The 20,489-nt window shown below is 41.1% G+C and overlaps 1 protein-coding gene across 2 annotated transcripts in view; it reads left to right on the plus strand.

Moving 5' to 3' along the window:
* Window positions 1–2,605: 2,605 nt before the first annotated feature.
* Window positions 2,606–20,489, plus strand: part of TRIM2 (tripartite motif containing 2) — a 43,002-nt gene continuing 25,118 nt past the window's right edge. For both annotated transcript variants that reach the window (XM_009893689.1, XM_009893690.1), the window contains exons 1-5: window positions 2,606–2,933; window positions 7,635–7,816; window positions 9,984–10,221; window positions 16,589–16,740; window positions 17,417–17,597. In XM_009893689.1, coding sequence (XP_009891991.1) covers window positions 7,683–7,816; window positions 9,984–10,221; window positions 16,589–16,740; window positions 17,417–17,597 — 705 coding nt within the window. In that variant the 5' untranslated portion in view covers window positions 2,606–2,933; window positions 7,635–7,682. The remainder of the gene's footprint in view (window positions 2,934–7,634; window positions 7,817–9,983; window positions 10,222–16,588; window positions 16,741–17,416; window positions 17,598–20,489) is intronic.

A 20,489-nucleotide genomic window follows, 5' to 3' on the forward strand; every position in this document is an offset into this window, starting at 1 on the left:
TCCAGAACTTACTTCACTAGTCAGCAGTGACACAGATAGGTCAGCAGCAATGATAAGTGCAGCAGATTTCTGAGCCTATTCTTTTTTTAAAAAGACCCAACAAACCAAAACCAAGCACATAACAACCACCCCGACTCCCATCTCCCAACTCAAAGGACATACACATACAGTAAACCTATTTGAAAGAGGCTGGTAGTAACTGCTAAGGGGGTAAAGTACAAGACCTTTCACTGAGCTATGAATCCATTTCCTCTTCACAAGGGAGAAGAAACCCACATAGCAACATTCGACATATAAGAACAAAATCTCAAGGGACGTGCTCTGACTTTTGTCTCATTTTCGTGCCACAATACCACGTTTTTGTTTTGTTGAAGCAGCAGGATTATTTGCAGAATATCAGGTCGCTGTCAGCAGGCAGCTTCTCAGAGTTAATTATAAAAGAACTGCACTTTGAAGCAATCTCTCCTTTGGAGGTGTAGAGCCCTGTGAGAGTGGCTGCAGCTGTGACTCCTCCAGTCTCCCTTAGCCATGAGGTACGTTATAGGATCGGTTCTGATTCGAGGGGTATGTAGTGGTTAATACTGAGTGTAAATGGAAATAGTAATTTGAGCTATGCTTGTCAATCTGGTTTAGTGGACATAAATTTGATGCTTGAAATGAGCAAGGAAAAGCAAACAGCTAAGTGATGTCTGCATGCTTCTGTCTGAGAGTCTGCCACCTGGGTTCTGGGGGTGCTGCTTGTGAATTTTCCCTCTTGATTTTTGTTTTAAGTGCGTCTTTGTCCCAGTGGCAGAAACAAAATGCCTTGGGTCTCCTTCTTGTGGGAGTGAAATATGTTGCTTGCTCTTTGCAATGGGGGGTTGTCTAGACAGGTTAAAAAGAAAGCAAAAAACCCGAACTAAACATGAAAAAACACCCCTCCAAAAATGTGCCTGAAATCTCTGGGCTTTTTTTCCAACTGTGAAACCTGCTGTGCAGACGCCCGCTTCTTCTGACCTGCTGAATGTTGGAGTTAAAATGAAACATACCTTGTTCTTGCTCTTTGACAGAGTTCAGCACATGTTGAGGGAATCAGAGGAGCGGTATTTTGGCACAAGCACCCAAAATCCTAACACATACATGCTAACACGCTGCCTGATGTTTCATTTCAGGTTATAAACTGGATTACAACATGCTTTCGCCCTATGGGCATTACCCAGGGAAACCAGGCTGGATTTGCCTGATGCGTAAAACCAATCTGGCTAAATGATTGCCAAGTGGAAAGTAAATGATGTATGCAGAATCTATATTTTTAACAGGAATTTAGATTACATCTCAATGATGCCAAATGATTATTAATACTATTTATCTCATCAGTCCAAGAATGGAATAAATATTATATTCTGGAAACTGCTTAAAGAGCTTAAGACAACATTTTAAACTTCTAAAATAATTATATCTGTTCTAATTAAGTCACAGTAGCACAGACAGTATTTAAACCCCACATTTTTTCTTGATGCAAATGGACCTTTGTGTCCTTTTATTCATGGGAAGCTTTGTTAGCATCAGTTAGCTGAAATACTTGCATATGATTTGTTTTTACAAAAGAAAAGATTCACTGTATTTAGAGATGCAAATACTACCTTGTCTGCAAAACCCACCAGCTGTTATACTGGAAGACAAAGCTAATTCTATGTTGCTTTACTTCAGTATTGTCTGTTTATTCACAGGCATTTTTCATAACCTCTGCATAGCTAAAAAATACCAGACACCAAATTCCTTTTTATGACGTTTGGTAACAGCCTAGTAAAATCTGAACTGATCTGTGATTTTTCATTTTATTTTTTTTAATAAGTAAACAGATGAACTAAGAGAATACACCTGTGCATTCAGGTTTGTACAAAAGTTGAACAGACTGTTAGCTTTGATTCTCACATTCCTTAAATATGAGTTTACTAATTGGTGCCTTAAATATTTGACTTGAGTCTGAGTCAGGTCAAATACCTAGCTCTGTAGTAGGAGAAGCTGCTGCCCGTTTATGTGTCAGTAGCACAGCTTTCTGAAGGGGTTCTTCGCTTCTGCTTCAAACATCTGGAGAGACAAAGAGCGTTTGTGAGGTCTTTTGTTGTTGCTGCAAGTTGGAGCAGGGGAGAATTATGTCCCAAGAAATACCCTGAATCCTGGAAAAATCAGAGGAGAATCATTAAGCGTTAAGCTTTATCTTCTTTATAAACGAAAGTGCTTTTGTTTCATCTGTGGCGACTGTCCCGGTAATGGGTGTTACGCAATATTTACTCTCCCCTTCGGAGCAAAATCCTTTTTCCGATTTGCAAGTAGTATTTGCATATGTCTTTCTTAGCGGCATTGACATGCCAGATGCGCAGTGGTAGCTGCCTCCGCCGGCTAATCCTCTAATAACATTCTGGTGACCAAATTCAATGGCCCTGTGCGGAGCCTCGAAACAGCTGATTGCTGAGTAGGGAGGAAAAAAAAATAGCCCAGCGAATCTGGTTGCAGCTCTCTGCTGCATCCCCATCCCACAATCCCTTGCACCATTTGCTGCAGTCTTTCTACACAGGCTGAGTGAGAAAAAGATGTGCTAAATAAAGATTGATTGGTTTGAATCCTGAAGGGGTCTCCCACTTGTAAATGACCCGGGGGAAAAAAAAAAAAAAATTCATGACGACTTCACTGGGCCTCCTCTTATTCTTCCATTTTTCTTTCCACCTGTCCTCTTCGTGGAATGGAGCGTCATTCCTTAGAGCACAAAATCTGTTGTGCATCTAATAACGACTATGCTGTGATAGGGATTCTTAAACAGTTTTACGTGTGAGGCTTGAAATATTGACAGATGATGGTTTGTTCGTTTGGATTACTGCGGAACTGCAGCTCCGTCCCTGCAAGGATTTTATCCTCAGCACTGCACTGCTTAAGCTATTTTTCTACAAAGATGGGTAGGTCTGAAATGCTCAAGTTTGCTCAGTGTTATTCCTGGTGGCTGCTGCCGGGTTGCTCCTCCGTTTTGGGCCCCCCCGATTGTTCATTCTGCTTCTGCATGCTGTAAGAATGAAGAGGGTTGCTGTGTTTTAAACAAGGCACCAAGCTGATTGCAAGAGTGGGAGAGAAAGGAATGCAAATTTAGCTTATCAAGCCTTTTACACAAGTGGACTGTGTGGCGGTTATGATTATTAATTTGCTCAGTGTGTTCTGTGTTGGCTAATTTTGGGGCTGCTGCTAGAAATGGCTTGAATCTGTTCTTTATTGCTAAAGACTGTGGACAGGCGATAGATCTCTTTCAAGGACTTTTAAACCCCAGCTCCCCCAATCCTTGGAGCAACGTTATTGAGGTTCCCCACCCTTTCTTACGGCTCTCTCGAGGCCTCACCGTTCCTTTGGAAACGTTGCCATTGGAAACCTATTCATTCATAATACATGAATAGACCCTCCGGGTTGTGAATACCATTGATAAGAAGAGGATGAACAAACTGCGAGCAGTTTATTCTCCTCAGGCTGTACTTTCAGGCTAGTTGCAGCTCTGGCTGGGTGGAGTTCAGTGATAGCAGTGTATCAGCAACAGAGGATTCTGCTCTTTTAGGAATAAATCCTGGGAACCGAACAGACAGTTATAAGTTTTTCCCAATGGCTTTTTTCTTGATGGGGCCATGGCAGCTAATAGAGAATTCGGTTTCTGTTGAGGAATTCCAGAGCTCATTTGAAGCTACCTGTAGAAGGGGTGCACTTTCTTATTACATGGCTCTGTTTATGTGGAACAGCTCTGCTGGAACTGTTATTTGCTGTACCCTAATGTTGGGGGTTTTTTTCCTTTTCTAGGATTATAGGAAGTTCTTTTCACATGGGTGGGGTCGCACCCTGACTTTCGTTCCCGAAGGCATGCATGCGTAGCAGGGCAAGGCTTTCCACTAGCTTAGAGAGCCATTGTTTTCTCCTTTCTTTGCTGTGTAGTGTATTTTGAATGAAAATCGATAGTCCTATCTCCAAGCAGAGGGAAAAAGAACAATGTTACTTTCAGGGTGGCTGGAAAGATAACCCTTGAGCCTCAAAGGGGGTGACAAAGAATATATATTTCAGAACCCTTTTCTGCACTTGATTTCACAAACCTAACCTGGGTTTCCAGTGTGTGCTTCTTACAGATAAATGGGTGGGGTTTTATGTCGTTTGGTGCAATGTTTCACAAACCTTTGGCTTTGCATGTTTAAATTATGAAGTGTAAGTATATGGAGACGTGATTCTCACTTATTTTCAAAGCTGATGCTTCAGCTGCTCTTTATTAGATTGTGAGACAGAATGAACTGCAAAAAGAGCAGTTTCTCAGCTCAGAAGATGCTACTACAAAAAAGAATGTTTTTCTTGTAAAAATAGTGGTACTTTGCGAATCTGCCACTGCTAATACATCTGAAACTCATGTTGCTGTTTTGAGGAAATGCTGCAAGCACTGCAGCAAATCAGAATAAATACTGTCTTCGGCAAAATTCAAAAGCATTGCCTAAAATCTCCGGCTTTTCCTCAAATACTCTTTGTACAGCTGCTTTCATTGAGTCAACAGGCAAAATCATCCTTCTCATAGCTACATCACATTCATCAAAATTGCATCAAAGGTGGAGTTTGCTCAGGGAGGCTGCAGAATTCTGGAAATTCCATACTCAAAAAACTTTTAAAATGAACCACTTGTGTAAGATGCTACTGTACTAGGTAGTGGCCAAAGCTTGAAATGTACTGATGAAATCATATTTTCAGGTGCATATTTTAAATCTGATTTCTGTGAGCACATGGGATAAATGGCAATCATGGCCTGCTGTGTTACAGACAAAACATCAAATATTAAAAGCACTTATTTCTGAATTGTTAGAATTTCACTGACAAAGCTTAAAGCGTGGCAGCGGGGTTGGAACTAGATGATCTGTAAGGTCCCTTCCAACTCTAACCATTCTATGATTCTATGAACATTTGAAAATTAAAGTGGCTGGCATGAGCTTTGTGTATGAAACGCTAAGAATCACCTGATTTTGCAATGAGACAGGGGGAATGTAAAAGGCTAAGATGAAGATCAAATGAAATGAATATGAAATTTTTCAGGCAGCAGGAGTTTTCCTTGTACAAACACTATTTGCTAGTGTAGCAATACTTGGTGATGGAAAGATGAAATAACAGAAAATATCTGGTTGCTGGAGAACTTTCTTCTGGGAAATGACAGGCAGCATTCACTGGAGACCTATTCTTTTATATCTTAAGTATAGGTGTTTTTAAAATAGTCTGTGCTTAGTCTATAACAAAAAAAATTACCCTGTTCATAATGTATCGGTATCCAGTTTGGAAACTGTGCTTTTGATAAGAAGTCTTCCTGCTTCTGCTTATCTTCCCTGCTTTCTTTGGGTCCCCACCCCTAACTTTTGGTTGGGAAAGTGGGAGGCAAACACAGCTGCATCAATGGTGAACTGCATTTTCTTTTGAAATGCATCACTGAAGTTCTGCATGTTATACTGCCAAATGCATGAATACATTAATGCATATTTGATAGTCTATTCTTTCTACTCCCATTTGTGAAAGCTGGATATTTTTGTTCCACTCCTTGTAAAAGCCATTTTTAACTTGAGCTTTTAAAAAGTAACATGGGTTTCTAATTGGTCTCCTAAGGTTTATTGTGTGTAATTTATGGCATTTAGATAGGTGAAATTAATTTTTGTTTATGCAGTTGTCACATTTTATCTTACTATGGGGAAAGAAATGATAAAAGTGAAACAAATGATCAGTTCTGAAATCATGCATTTTTGGTTCATGAACAAACATATTTTACAAGCATTATTTTTTACAAGCATTAATTTTTAACCTTGCAGATTCCCCTTTCTCAGAAAAAAAGAAAACAAAAGGGCCTGCCGTAAGTGTTGTGCGTCAAATTACATGTTAGTTACCGCCATTGGGTATTTTAATTGTGAATAACTTTATGCTGTTGTACTTGCTAGCACAGAGGTGATTCCCCAGGAACTTGTTATCAGGGAAGTCAGTACAGTGTGATCTATAATCACTGTCATTATCCTAGAAATAGCCGTTTGCTCAGTGTAGTAAGTAAACCAGACCTGTAAGGCTAAATACACAGCTCAGGAAGAACAGCATGAGTTCAACTCTGCCAGGTGAATGTGCTGGGCATTCAGCACAGGAAGAAGATCTGATGTACTGCTGCCGATAAAACGCTACAGGTCGTGCAGATCATTGGAATTGAGTGACCTTTGAATGAGCATGATCAGCACCAAGGCAGAGGGCTTGTGTTTTTTGTCTTGGAAAGCCTGAACTGCCCTCAAGCCAAATATCAAATTGCCTGAAATGGATAACTAAAAACTGGGGTAGAAAACGTTTAGGGAAGAAGTGCCTACCTCGGGAGAATACCTGCAGTGAAGGAGCCCAGTTGGGCTTGCTGCTCGCCCAGAAGAGGAGCCCCTGTTTCACTGTGGGTGTGGGAGGACTGGCAGAAAGTGCTGCGACAGAGATGCTGCCGTCGGCTCCCAGAGGAGCGAGCCTGCGCCTCCCAGTGCTCCAGGCCACCAGAAACGCTGATGGAGAGGAGTTCTTGCTGGGCCACCCTGCCAGGGCCTCTGCTTGTCAGGTTTTCCTAAGCTATTTTAGCAGGCAGCTTACTTTTCTCTGACGTTTCTTCCTTCCTTTTCCTCACTTGTCTTCTCTTTCCACATATGAATTCTCAAGGCTATAACCTGTACCTCCAGCTGAAAAGAAACGAAGTTTTTCTCTCCTTATGCCTTGTTCCAGGACAGGAGGTGTTCCTTTAACCTGCGATTTTAATTCTGTTAGCCAGCAGACTTTCTTCTTACCCTTTTATTTCATGCTTTATATGCCAGGGTTATGAAGAGTCTTCAGTCCTAGAAACATGATTCTTACTACTCTTCCTGCCTAGAATGCCATTTTTCTTGCATTTATTATTTGGATGTGCTTCATGTATCCTTCACCCTGTCTTTGCTGGTTCTCAGCAGCAATCAGTTGCCTCTTCTTTGCTCAGTTTCTTTTATCGTGAGGATTTTTGCCTCACCTACCTCACCCCGGTTGCTGATGCAGAATTTGAGCACTCCCTTCCCAGGGGCTGGCTGGTTCTGGAGGTTCCTTCTTGGGCGCTTCCTGGAATCCAAACCTCCCATATCTTTGGCAACACCAGCACTGATAAGGGAAAAAATTGTTAGGTGAACCATTTTCAAACTCTGTCTGTGACACGGCCATTTGACTGGCTGGTGCAGTTCCAGCTTAAGCATTTTGCCAGTGGTACCATAGATGTAAGAAATCCTATGTTTGTAAGCACTGGCTGAACCTACTGGTGCAAGAATGTTTTTATCATGGGATTTCTTTAAAACCAGACAGCTCCGTAACTCTTTCAGTCCAGCAGCAGCATGCCTTTCCAGAATGCCTGCTCAGACAGAGGTGCTATATGTGGTGGTGTAGACTTGGCTGACTGTTTCCCAGGCTCTCATCAGTGATAAACCATTTTAGAATTTTAATTCTTCACTGTTTTGCTTTTATATGGAAACATGAATTCCTGCGTAAGGATGAAACATGAGTGAACTATTTGTTGATTTTGTTATTTCATGGAGTTTATAAGCCATTTTTCTTCTTTTCTTCTTTTCCCCACCCCGCTGCAGCAGTGTGCAGGGTAGAAGGGAACAGGACCCATATGTCAGTGGTCTAGGATGGCCAGTGAAGGTTCCAACATCCCAAGTCCTGTGGTCCGTCAGATTGACAAGCAGTTTCTGATTTGCAGCATATGCCTGGACCGTTACAAGAACCCCAAAGTACTTCCCTGCCTGCACACTTTCTGTGAGAGGTAAGTCCTTTCCTCATGCTGGTAACTAGGTATTTGTGTCATGCAACAAGCACAGAACTCTGCATACTTTAGTGAATGGGGACTTTTGTCTTTGCTTGTAAAGCTCATGTTAAGGCATGAGAAAGTCTGCGCAGGCTGGAGAGGCAGGGATGTAGAAAAACACTGGTATTTGTGGGAGGCAGGAAGAAGAGACAGCAGTGGAATATTTGGAATGCATTCCCTTTAAGCAAGAGTAAATAAAAAGTAAATCCAATTAAACTAATGAATACAGTTACAACAACGTGGAAGGTGGTGGCAGTCAGAATTTGGACCTCAAATTTATAGCCTCAAATTTATACCAATTAGCCTATAATTAGAAACAATAAAACCCTTTCTTTGTTGATTTACTAAGCAAAGAAATAATCATCCCATCCTTTAATGTCCAAGGGCTAGACATGATATATACATTATTAATAACCTATGATTAAATGTCTTCATTACGCTGCAGCTTGGTTGACTGAAGTGGAAAAACTCTCTGAAAAGAGATGTGATAAAACAGCAGCCTGTCTTCTACTGTATTCAGCTGAATGGATTAAATATACATAGTGGTACTTTGATGTTATATTATCCATCAAATGGTGAAGTAAACACAGCATCTGCAGAAAAGACAGCTGAAGAACTATTGGTTAGAAATCTTTATCTGATGATGGGATGCAACTCGTTGGATTATATCTTGAATGGCAGGATAATTTTAAGAAATTATATTTTGTGTGAACATTTCGTTCAGCAGATTTCCACCTCTTAAAATTGTGGTATGTGTATCTGATCTTGTGAAGGGTGCAAGAAAAATTGTGGAGCTCTGAGTGTGTCAGATGAACGGGTCTTTCATAGAAGAATAGAAAACCCCAACTTCACTGAAGTCAGCAGTAAAACTCTAACTGAAGTCAGTGAAGTCAAGATTTTCACCGCCATGTTTTAAGTTTCTTGACTTCAGTTCATGTGTAAATCCTAAAGTCAGCTTCTGGTTTTCACTGTAATCCTCTTATGCTGATCTGGTCATGGAGAGAGGCTGGAAGAACTCTTCCAGTGTACTGCTGATGTGCAAAGCTTAAGCTCTCCTTTCACAGAGCCCTTACTGGGGGGGTCAGGAGGAGGGCTGCCAAAGGCGGATGATGAACAGTGGGGCAAGCAAAGCCCTTGGAAGTGTACAAGAGCTGTGTAGCTGTGTGAGGTCTCACTTTCTTGGTTGGCATCTCATGAGGAATTTGGTGTAACACTGCTCCCCTGAAGAACTGCATTCTGCAAAGCTTCCTGCGCTTATGGGACTGTGCTGAATTTCCAATTGCAGTTGGATGGTGCATGCCCAGCAGCTGTTAACTTGATTTTCAAGGCCAAAAGTGGCACTAAATGTTACCTAGGCTGGTGTGCTGTATGTTGTTGATCGCGGAACTTTTGTGTCAGATTTATGTGCTGTGAAATTTAGTTTTTCTAAAGAAACCCCAACAACCAATCCCTCCATCCACCCTACCCCCCAAATCAAACACAATCAAACGCAAATCTCCGCCAAAACTCCCCTTAGCATAAACTGTGATAACCTAGGACGTGCTTCTCTATGTAGTAAAGAGAGCTCTGTTGATTCTGGCTAACTGCCAAATAACTTTTCTAATTGAAAGAAATGGAAAATTTTCCATTGGTTTCATTGGGACCAGGTTTTAGCTCTGAAACACTAAACCCACAAATACAAGTTAATAAAGGGATTGTATGGGAGAGAGAAGGGTCAACCACCGGTTAGTCAGTTAAAGACACAGGTTCAAATACTTGATGTAATAACTGCATGTCTGTCAAACTTTATCTGATAGTTTATCATTTTTACTATCCTGTGAGCAGGATGCAGTAGACGTCTGGAGGCAAGGATCCACTCTGCACAAATCTCTCAAAGAAAGACACATAAGTCTTATAATGATGTCAGCTTATTGAACCTTTCTTCATGTGGCAGAGGAAAAAAGGTTTAAAGGAAAAAAAAATCCCCATAAATACTTTTAGTTCTGAAGCCCGGTGATGTATCTTTACTTTTATAAGTAGGGGTAGCACTATTTCAAACCAGTTCTTAAACTCAAGGTAGGGTTTTTTTCCTCTTTGATGATACTTTGCCTCTCTCTTTCTCCCCTTCCACCTCCCTTCCCTATAGGTGCTTACAGAATTACATTCCAGCCCATAGCTTAACCCTTTCTTGCCCCGTGTGCCGCCAGACCTCCATTCTGCCAGAAAAAGGGGTTTCTGCGCTCCAGAACAACTTCTTTATCACCAACCTGATGGATGTCCTGCAACGAACGCCGGACAACAGCATTGAAGAGTCCTCCATCTTGGAGACTGTCACCGCTGTTGCTGCGGGCAAACCGCTCTCCTGCCCCAATCATGATGGAAATGTAAGTGAGATGAACTCCTGTGGTATGTACAGGAACTCATATGTATTGACTGGTCTGGTTTGTCATGGATATTTTGTTCTGAAAAGATAGTGGGGGAATTGGAATCACACTAGTTCTTCGATTTTATATGTCAACAAAAGATAAATGATTCTTAAAATTAACTCACATGCTCTTAGTGGAGCATCTTAAAGTAGTCAGGATATTATTTCATCTTACCGATCATCTTTCAGCACACTTGGTCAAAACTGTTGTCCTGCAAGTGCTGAATCTTGTGCCTTTGCCTCTTTGGGATGAGTTTCCTTATCTCTTTCTTGTAGAATCAACTATTGCCATGGGAACCTGTGTGCTTGTTTAGGCAATATGTGGCAGGGACCTTATAAGCTTAATTGACCTGCACACTGAGACAGTTCACAGCTCTGTGAGCGTATTAACGTGGGGCCAAATAAAAGGGTGTCCTAGCTTAGGATGCTCTGGGTCAGCACAGGCTAGAAACAGAGAGCTGCTGTTTATCTGCAGTGTTTTGTGCATCTCACATATCAGCCCTTGGAGGCTGCTTTGTTTTTCTCCTCCACCTACATTTTTGCCCAGCATCCCCCCACATCCACCCTCAAATCATGTCAGTGTATTCATTGCCAAGTACCCCCAACTGAGTAAGTATAACCAGATTATTGCAAGAACGGCTCTAACTCTGCTTACTTCACATTTTTCACTGTTAACCCATTGTGGTAGGCATATGAGCTCCTGTCTCATAGCTGGGCTTATGCAAACATGGAAGCAGACCACGTTGCAAAGCTGAGCGATGCTGTCTTGTAAACTGAATGCTGTGCTTCTATCCAAGCCAAGAAATATGTGCCATTATTTTAGGATGACTTTCTGGGGACTGTTTGTTTTTTTTTTTATATTCAGTTTAGGTATATCGGTTGTATAGGAATAATTCAGCCGGTAGGTAGTGATTACTCTTACAGAGGAACAGCTCAGTTCCCTCTCCATTACTGATCTGCTGGAGTTAGGTGGACTTGTGGAAGTGATTTGCTGTACACTCTGATTAATGAATAACTGGTGTAACTTTTTTCATGTGTACTATACCGAAGTTTGTGTAGTGGTTACTGATTAATACATTCCTAGTTTTCATTTGTCTTTTATTGGCTCTCCTTGAAATGAATCATAGTTCTTTTCTGATACAGCAATTGTGACAGGAGCCATTTGATTGTGAAATGCAGAGAAAAGTAAAAATGAAGATGTTACTTCTTTTGCATTTTACATTAACAGCTGATGATTCTTTGGGCGTGCTTAGAAAAAACTGGTTTTTCTACAATTAAAAGTATGACACCCCTCTGAGAACTCCTTTCTAAGGAAAGAGGGATTTGTAAGTCCTCTAAGCCAAACTTACTTGGCTTGCCTTGAAACATAACATGCCTTTTAGGAAGCCGAGTAGTGCATGATGGGAATATCTTTTTGCTTCAGTAAGTGTCTGGGAGGGTTGGGGACAGGCTGAGGATGTCTCCAATTTAAAGCTTTGAGGAGCTAGAAAATTAAATGCTGAAGTGCACATATTAGTGCTTGTGATGGGAGGAGCTGAGATAAGCTTTGGGGAGAGCTGCTTGAGGCTGCCCAGGTGGGTCTGGCTGAAGGGCAGGGTGCGCAGGGAGAGGCGCTGAGCACCTAAGGCCTGACCGTGGAAATGGGCTTGTGCTGGCTTCATGGGTACCCAGCACGAGGGCACTGTGCGGCTGCGAGCGGCTTTGCTGGGGCCTTCAGGGAGTGAGAGAGGATTGAGACAGTAGCTGCAGGAGAACGCCTTCACAGAACCAGCAGTCATTCTGCATTGAAACCTCTCTCCGTTAATGTTTACGTATTCCTTTGGGTAGGGTCGGACCCATTGTACTTTTACTATCAAGGGAAAATTTACATCAAGTATATGTCTTTTAAATATTACCAGATTTTCTTTGTATTAGCTCAGAAATAAGTTTCTGTTTAAACAAGTTTTTTCAATCTTTCCAACCATGCTGGATTTAAAGCTCTCTGATTAAAATCAGATAGAAACTGATACACAAATACTTTTTCATTGGCTTGCTTGTCTGCTTGTAACTTAGCTTTCCTCAGGCCATGTAGATTAGATACTTTCTGTTCCAGTTGGTGTCTTAGTTCCACCACTCTTATCTTCCATACGTGTGTGTATCCTATTCCTACTGCGCACATCCTCTCCTCCTCTGTTGTGGCATCTTTGCTCTGTGTGTTCTTATGAAAAATGAAACTGAGCTTGTAGTATCTTAACATGAGAGATGGTTTCCTGTTCTTGAACTATAAACAAATGCTTCCTCATATTTGCCCAACACAGAGCAAAAATATATGTTCTTCTTCAATCGGGGTAATAGGGCATATATGTTATGGAACTTTTGAACCTAGCAGAAGATTCTATCTTCTATCTACACATTAAAATAAGATTGGTTTTATTCTCAGCTGCTAAACACCTGCAGCCTTTGTTGAGTATAAGCATCCTGGTTTGGAAACATTGATCTACAATCATTTAGGAGCAGGTACAACATGCAAGACAGGGAAGGCTGTGAAATTGTAGGTCTCTTACTTCATAGTATGTAATAAATGGTGTAGCCTCTTTGCAGTCACCCATCCTGAAAAGTCCATGCTTGGGTTTTATTTGAATTTGAAGTGAAAGCCAGGTCAGCATCTAGGATCCATGCTTTTACAGGAGCAGTGTATTTTCTGCCTATAGAGTGTAACAAGACAGCGTACCCAATATTAAATTAAATGCTTGTAACAAGAGAGCATGCCTTATCTCTGACTAGCTTTTTCTCAAAAGATCCCAGAATAGCTTGGCAACTTGTCAGGTATAAGATCTTGTCTAGAAAAAAACATTTCCTGAACTTGTGCAGGTGTTGCTTACTGCCTGTACGCCTCTCTTAGAAAAATAAAAAAGCACCTATCCTTGATATTCTGGTGAAGTGACTTCAAAACATACCTTTTAAACCTTGTTTTTTCTCCTCACCTCTGTACTTCCCACCATGTCACTTACTTGTGTATGCCATTAAAGTGTAAATAATTTTTTTTCTGTACTTTGCAATATTCAGTGTGTCATTGAGGCTAAATAAAAAGTTCAGAATGTCAGAGTTAGGCTCTTAAGAGCATTAGAACTAATAAACTGAGCTCACTGCTGGCAAAATTTTGTTCTGCCTCACAAAGAACATTTAATACAGTTAGGAAGCAATAGTGTAAATGATACAATTATATCTGACTGAATTGGAAAGTCATACAAGGGATTTGGGTGGTTCCCTTATACGTCAGCATGTTGTTTAAGTCATGACAGTCTTACTAAACTTTTTTTAAAAAATTGCTTTAAGCTTTCATGTTTACTGCATGGGTAAGGCAAAAGCTATGACTAGGAAGAACAAAACCCCACATTCTAAATTTTACCAGATATCTGGAAAGTGCCCTCAGGTAATCCAAACTTTTATACTATTCTAAAAGCCAAAACATACAAAGCTGAGGTACATTAGCCCTAGCACAGAGGAATGAAGCCTGTGTGTGAAATGAGGAAGAAGGCTGGCAAAGAGCAGACTGATCCTTTTTCTCTGGACTGTTCTTTTAATTCAAACAAATAGAAAGCAGAGGATGAACAATATGACTATTCAAATGTGATTTTGGAGAAGGGGGGGGCTTGTGATTGGTGAGAGCCTTTTTCTCGAGACCTGAACTTTGAAGGGTTGGAATTAGTGTCCTTTGGCTTTGTGAAATCTAATTCTAGAAGTACCTGCATCCTTGACTATACAAATTAAAAAGTTTCTGTAAATTACAGTAGTGAAGATATGCATGCATCTCTAATTAGATCACTGTGCTGAAATATGCTGGTCTGGTTTAAGGTGGGAGTTAGTGGATGGGATTTCAGAACCAGTGGGTATTATTTCACGCTTCATTACAGCTGATGGGAATGTTCTCATTGACTTCAGTGGAAATGCAGCTGAAGCCAGTGTTAGATGCCATAGTATATCCTGCCCAAGAGCTCTCTTCAATTTGCAAAGGAGGGGTTCAGGCAAATGTTTTTTTCTGAGATGTTTTGTAAAGCAAACCTGTTATCATGAAAAGCTTTCTGGGAATGCCACCAAATGTTATGCCCATGTTGAACATGGAAGGGAGAGAGGAAAAGCCAGTAATACACGTCTGTCTGTAGTTAGAAATTGATCTTACCTGATTAAGAAATGTTAGACAAAATCTTAGGCGATCAGCTTATCTAGGCACTTGAAGCCTGAATTGTATTAATATTAAGTTTTCTTTCTCCTTCAGCTAAAAGATTTTAATGGGAAAGGAAAACTGCTTCACTCAAAACATTTTGAATTTGACTAAGGCAAAGAGGACTATTTCTGTGCAGACATACCCATTAGATCTCGTGGTTTGCATGCCATTACCATTCTAGCTTGTGTGATTCTCTGGTGCTTGAATGAAGAGGAAGAACATTGATTAGGCTAAACTTTAATATGCCAATGACATACTTTCTTTCTTATATATGTTGCTGCAAGTATGAGATGTTCAATAGGAAACAGAAATATTAAATTACTCTAATCATTGTATCCAAAGATAAAAATATTGAATAAGTAAAGGACTTATTAAAATATCTTGAACCTAAGCATTACATTATGAAGAGATCAACTTTTGACACTCGTTCAAAAGAAATGAAATTTTTTAACCATATAAAGAGACTTAAGAGTTTCCTCTAAGTGCCTAAACCACAACACTAATAAAATACTGTTTCTTTTGGTTGTTTCTGGTTGCAAATTTTTGAAGCCTTTGAAAGGAACTTGAATCCTAGATACTGTTTAACTCATTTCCTCTATGCACTCTAAGATTGCATCACATCTTAGTGCCTACCAAAGTAACTGCTAGGCCTTAGAGGATCTACTACTGTGAGACTGCTAAATTCACAGTGACTGGAGTAATGTTGATGGGGGTTGTCATTGTTTGGAAGGTCTACTTTTTTTTTTCTTTTTCCTTGCTGATATGTTTGATTTTACACAGTTTATTTGGAGCAGCTTTTAAACTTTCTCTAAAGTGGCTTACATGAATGGCCAACAAATGACTAAACCCTCATCGCGTGTGAATCCCATATCTTGTGAATTGAGATAAGAGGGAAGAATGGGAATAAGATGGAAAGGAGCTTATCAGAGGAAAATCCCTATTAATGCTAATAGCCACATGCAAATCATGGTTCTTACTTCCCCCTTCTAATTCTCAAGACTTCTTGGAACAGCCAGCTACTTTGCACAGCGCTGTTACAGGTCCCTTTGCTCACCTGAAAACAAGACGGTTCTACACAACCGTCTTGTTGCCAACCAACATCTCCAGTACAACCGTCTCTGTGTGAGAGGTCTGAGTGCCAGAAGCATCAGCCGAGTTATTCGAAATTCTGATGCTATGTTCTGAATGCAAGAGAGCTGCCAGTGCTTTGCTTTGAAGCATATACTATGAACTTCCTTATATACTTTTAATAAGCCTAAAATGCTTGGTGCTCAAGGACTTCCTAGCTGTAAAAGAAAGTCTCATGCTGAATTTGCATATATGTGCATTATTTTGACTAACATATGATTTTAGGCACAGCACTTTTCTGTTTCTTTCCCTTCATGACTGTATTCAGAATTTGGGATATTTATTACATCTAAAGATCTCTTTTTATCTGTAGACAGCATCTTACTGGTTACATAACAGGTTGAAACAATCTCCTCCTCTTTTAAGTATAGATCAGCACTCTTATTATAATCTCAGATATGAGGTTTTGATGGTTTTAAGGGATTAGTAATGGGATATGGAGATTTTTCCCTGCAGCACGTTGGTTCATTAAGGGTGCTTTTTTTTCTACCAAATAAACGTGCTGTTTGGTGAGCTCTGTTGCGTTTGTGTTCTGCGGGTGGCCCTGTTATGAAAAACAGCCTAAGTTTACACTTTCTTTGGCAGACCCTCTGGAGAGATTAAGGATCGAGTTATCGAGGGGACTTGAATGCCCTGATTTTTTGAGTTGTTTCACAGAGTAGCTGAGAGAGACACCACAACTTACTATTACACAGTTTAAAGATGATGTTATGGCCAGCCTTGAAGTCCAGCATTCTATTTCCCAGGCTGCTGTTCTGACACTTTCTGGTAGAATAAAATGCATTTAAACCAGCATTTTGATATAAAATATATAAAAATGACAGCCATCTTTTAGGCAGTAAATTATTGGTGAATAAGAAAGGAGAAACTTTGTCTCAGAGCTTGGATAATAACATAAGCTCAAGACCCAGTAAGATGTGCTTTGAGTGATATTACTCCTGCCATGTTTGAATTGAGAGTTGCACTTTGCACTGTGCACTGTGCACTTTTCCAGGTGATGGAGTTTTACTGCCAGTCCTGTGAGACAGCCATGTGCCGGGAGTGTACAGAGGGAGAACACGCAGAGCATCCCACGGTACCACTCAAGGATGTGGTAGAGCAACACAAGGCTTCCCTCCAAGTCCAGTTGGATGCTGTCAACAAAAGGTATGGAGACTCCACTGGTTATTTTCCATTTTCAGTTCTACCACTGGCTTCCTGTGTTACCTCAGGTAGATGTTTTCATGTGCTGCTGCCACGGACCTTTACCTAGAAAACAGGGATAGTGAGGCTAGCATAAGGAAAAAATCCATTGAGTTTGATGCACTGGGGGATTAGAGAAAAGAGCAGAAGATTCCTATCTGTGTTTCACAAAACAGAGGCCATTAGAAATGCAAGTGTCCTCCAAAGAAGGGGCATAAAATGTTAAAGAGAAAAGTACTAGCCAGTCATGAATTTCATGACAAATAAGTAATACTGAATGCTTAAAAGACTAGTACAAACACTACGGTGGCAGAAAAGCTGAAAAGAAAGAAAAAGTGGGGCAAATCTAGTTACACCTTCCCAAGTAGATACATTTGCTTAAAGGACAGAGGATCCAAGGCCTCCTTGTTGGAAATGCCTAAAGTCTAATGGATTTCCACAAGGGAGGGCCCTGGCTTAGCCTTATTTTATCAGACCAAACCCACTATGTGGTTATAAAAGGAATGAACTGACTTCTGGGAAATGACCGAGTTTAAAGACAGCCTGCTGATGAGATTGTTTCATCAAAAGATATCAGGGCAAGGGCCAATGTTTAATGACTTTTGAAACAGCAATCTTTGTAATTTAATCCCTCCCTCAGGCTTCCAGAGATCGACTCAGCACTTCATTTTATATCTGAAATCATACACCAGTTAACCAACCAAAAGGCTAGCATTGTAGATGACATTCATTCCACTTTTGATGAACTCCAGAAGACTTTAAATGTGCGAAAGAGCGTGCTGCTTATGGAACTGGAAGTGAATTATGGCCTTAAACACAAAGTAAGATGCATGTTTTGTTTCAATGAAAAGCTATTAATTTAATCAGCCAGTTTTTTACAAATTATGCAGGACGCCAGTTTGACAAATTGTGTCTGAGATCCAGAGGAGAACTTTGTTTTCCTGAAATCAAGTGCTGCAGAGCCTCGCTGGTGGACGCCCAGCCTTATAAATGGAATCCAGACCCCATATTGGGCAGGTAGCCCTTTGTGCATGCTGTGTGAGGATCTAAAATGGCCAACACAATAAGCAGGCATCTGTTTAGTTCCAACATGCTGATGTGCAGATGACAATAAGGGAACACCAAAGGAAAGTCTGAAATCCTTGGGCTGCAATCCTATGAACCCCCCCAATTAAGATACAGGCCAAACAATTTCCCCTGAAGAACTGAGCAAGGCTTACTGTTTTGCTTTAAAGCACTGTTTTCCTTTCAAATGCCTGGTAACATATTTCATGTTAGATGTCACTGGTTGGAACACATAAAGGTTGGAGGGACATCTTACTTTTTCAGGGGAATGCAGAGAGCAATAGATTCCAGAGCTGTATTCATTCTTTTACTTCCTATCTGGATGGTTGAACCTTGCGGTTTCCCCCCTGTATTGTAGCCTAAGCTTCAGAGGCAGAAACAGAAATCAACACAAAGAGAAACCTGTAGCCTGGTGGGTAGGGTTTTTGTTGAGGATTAGTGAGTCTGAATCAAGCAAATGAAAGAATTTAGTCCTTGTCTTCCTGGGTATCAGTTGTCTGTTTTATGTAAAAGAAAGATCTCTTCCCTCAAAGTAGCCTTTAAAAGAAAGTAGCATCAACAATGGGAGTTTTAAGAGTGCCTGATAACCTGATATCCCAGGTTCATCTACATGTATCCAAGATGTCACAAAAACTTATTGTCTTAGCAAGCAAATATGCTCAGGGTGTGTACAAAGTTTACACAAGAAGGAATATGATGTCAAATTATCTTATTGTTGTTTAAAGGGATTTAAAAGAGTCTAAAAATTATTTTGGGTGTTAGAGAACCAAATTTTTACAAAGCTGCAGATAAGCAGTAAAAGAGGCATCTCCCCTGTTTGTATAAAAAAGTCATTGGAATTGAATTTTACTTTTGAACGAATAGTAGACCTGCAAAATAATTCAAACCCAAATATTCAATCATTCTGATAGTGTAATGTATTGGGTTTGCGTGGCAAGGTTGTGGTAGCAGGGGTGGCCTAGCTGCTGCTAGAAGCTTCCACCATGTCTGACAGAGCCAATGTCAACTGGCTCCAAGATGGACCCACTGCTGGCCAAGGCTGAGCCCATCAGTGATGGTGGTAGTGCCTCTGTGAAAGCATATTTAAGAAGGGTGAAAAAAACCTACACAGCAGTAGCCAAAAGAGAGGAGTGAGAATATGTGAGAAGAAAAGACACCGAGGTCAGTAAAGAAGGAGGGGGAGGAGGTGCTGCAGGGGCAGGAGCAGAGATTCCCCTGCAGCCCATGGTAAAGACCACGGTGAGGCAGGCTGTCCCTCTGCAGCCCATGGAGGTCCGTGGTAGAGCAGATACCCCCCTTCAACCTATGGAGGACCCCACACCGGAGCAGGTGGATGCCCAAAGAAGGCTGTGACCCCGTGGGAAGCCCACGCTGGAGCAGCCTCCTGGGAGGTCCTGTGGCTCCATGGAGAGAGGAGCCCACACTGGAGCAGGTTTGCTGGCAGGACTTGTGACCCTATGGGGAACCCATGCTGGAGCAGTTTCTTCCTGAAGGACTGCACCCTGTGGAAAGGACATATGCTGGAGCAGTTCATGAAGAACTGCAGCCCGCAGGAAGGACTCATGTAGGAGAAGTTTGTGGAGGACTGTCTACCATGGGAGGGACCCCCTGCTGGAGCAGAGGAAGAGTGTGAGGAGTCCTCCCCCCACGGAAGAAGGAGTGGCAGAGACAATGTGTGATGCACTGACCAAAACCCCCATTGCCGGTCCCCCTCAGCTGCTCAGGGGGAGGAGGTAGAGAAAGCGGGAGTGAAGTTGAGCCCAGGAAGAAGGGAGGGTGGGCGGAAGGTGTTTTAACATTTGGGTTTATTTCTCATTACCCTACTCTGATTTTGATTGGTAATAAATTTGATTAATTTCCCCAAGTTGAGTCTGTTTTGCCTGTGACAGTAATTGCTGAGTGATCTCCCTGCCCTTATCTCAACCCACGAGCCTTTCATTATATTTTCTCTCCCCCTGTCCAGCTGAGGAGGGGAGTGATAGAGTGGCTTTGGTGGGTACCTGGCGTCCAGCCAGGGTCAACCCACTGCATGTACTTTTCAAAAATGAAAAAATGGAAGGGCTACACTTTACTGAGAGAAAGTTGGCAATTGAGTTTCAGTTGTCCAATGGATGGAAAGAGACCTGGTGTAAAATACTCTAAACACATTTTAAATATTAGTTATGGTACAGTTTAACATTTTCAATCAATTGTCTTCCTCCTCAGCTTGTGGTTTGTTATCCCAGGTATATGGAGTTTTGTCTTCCTGGGATTTTATAAGCTATGCTATCTGTTTAACTACTTATGTCCTTGAATAAAGGCAAGGCAGATTAGAAATGCCTTTTATTGAATCCTGAGAGGTTTATAGATGCCTAGAAAAACAGGTAACTTGAAATTTCAGTGTAGTCTTGGAATTTGTTCATTCTATTTTGCTTGCAGAAGATTTTGTGTTGTTATCACTTTCCCATATAAGTAACTCAGCCTGGATTTTCTCCAGTGGGTGAAGAGCAGATAGTTTTGTAAAATTCAGAAGAAAAATGCCCTTAGAATGCAGTGTCATTACATGCTGTGTCTCAACAAGGGAAGAGTATCTCATAACAATAAATACACCCAGTCTCTAAGTTTACTTTAAAATCAGTTGAAATGCTTTGAAAATATTTACTTTACAG

The sequence above is a fragment of the Charadrius vociferus genome, unplaced genomic scaffold, assembly GCF_000708025.1.
Source record: "Charadrius vociferus isolate BGI_N301 unplaced genomic scaffold, ASM70802v2 scaffold59, whole genome shotgun sequence".
NCBI lineage: Eukaryota > Metazoa > Chordata > Aves > Charadriiformes > Charadriidae > Charadrius > Charadrius vociferus.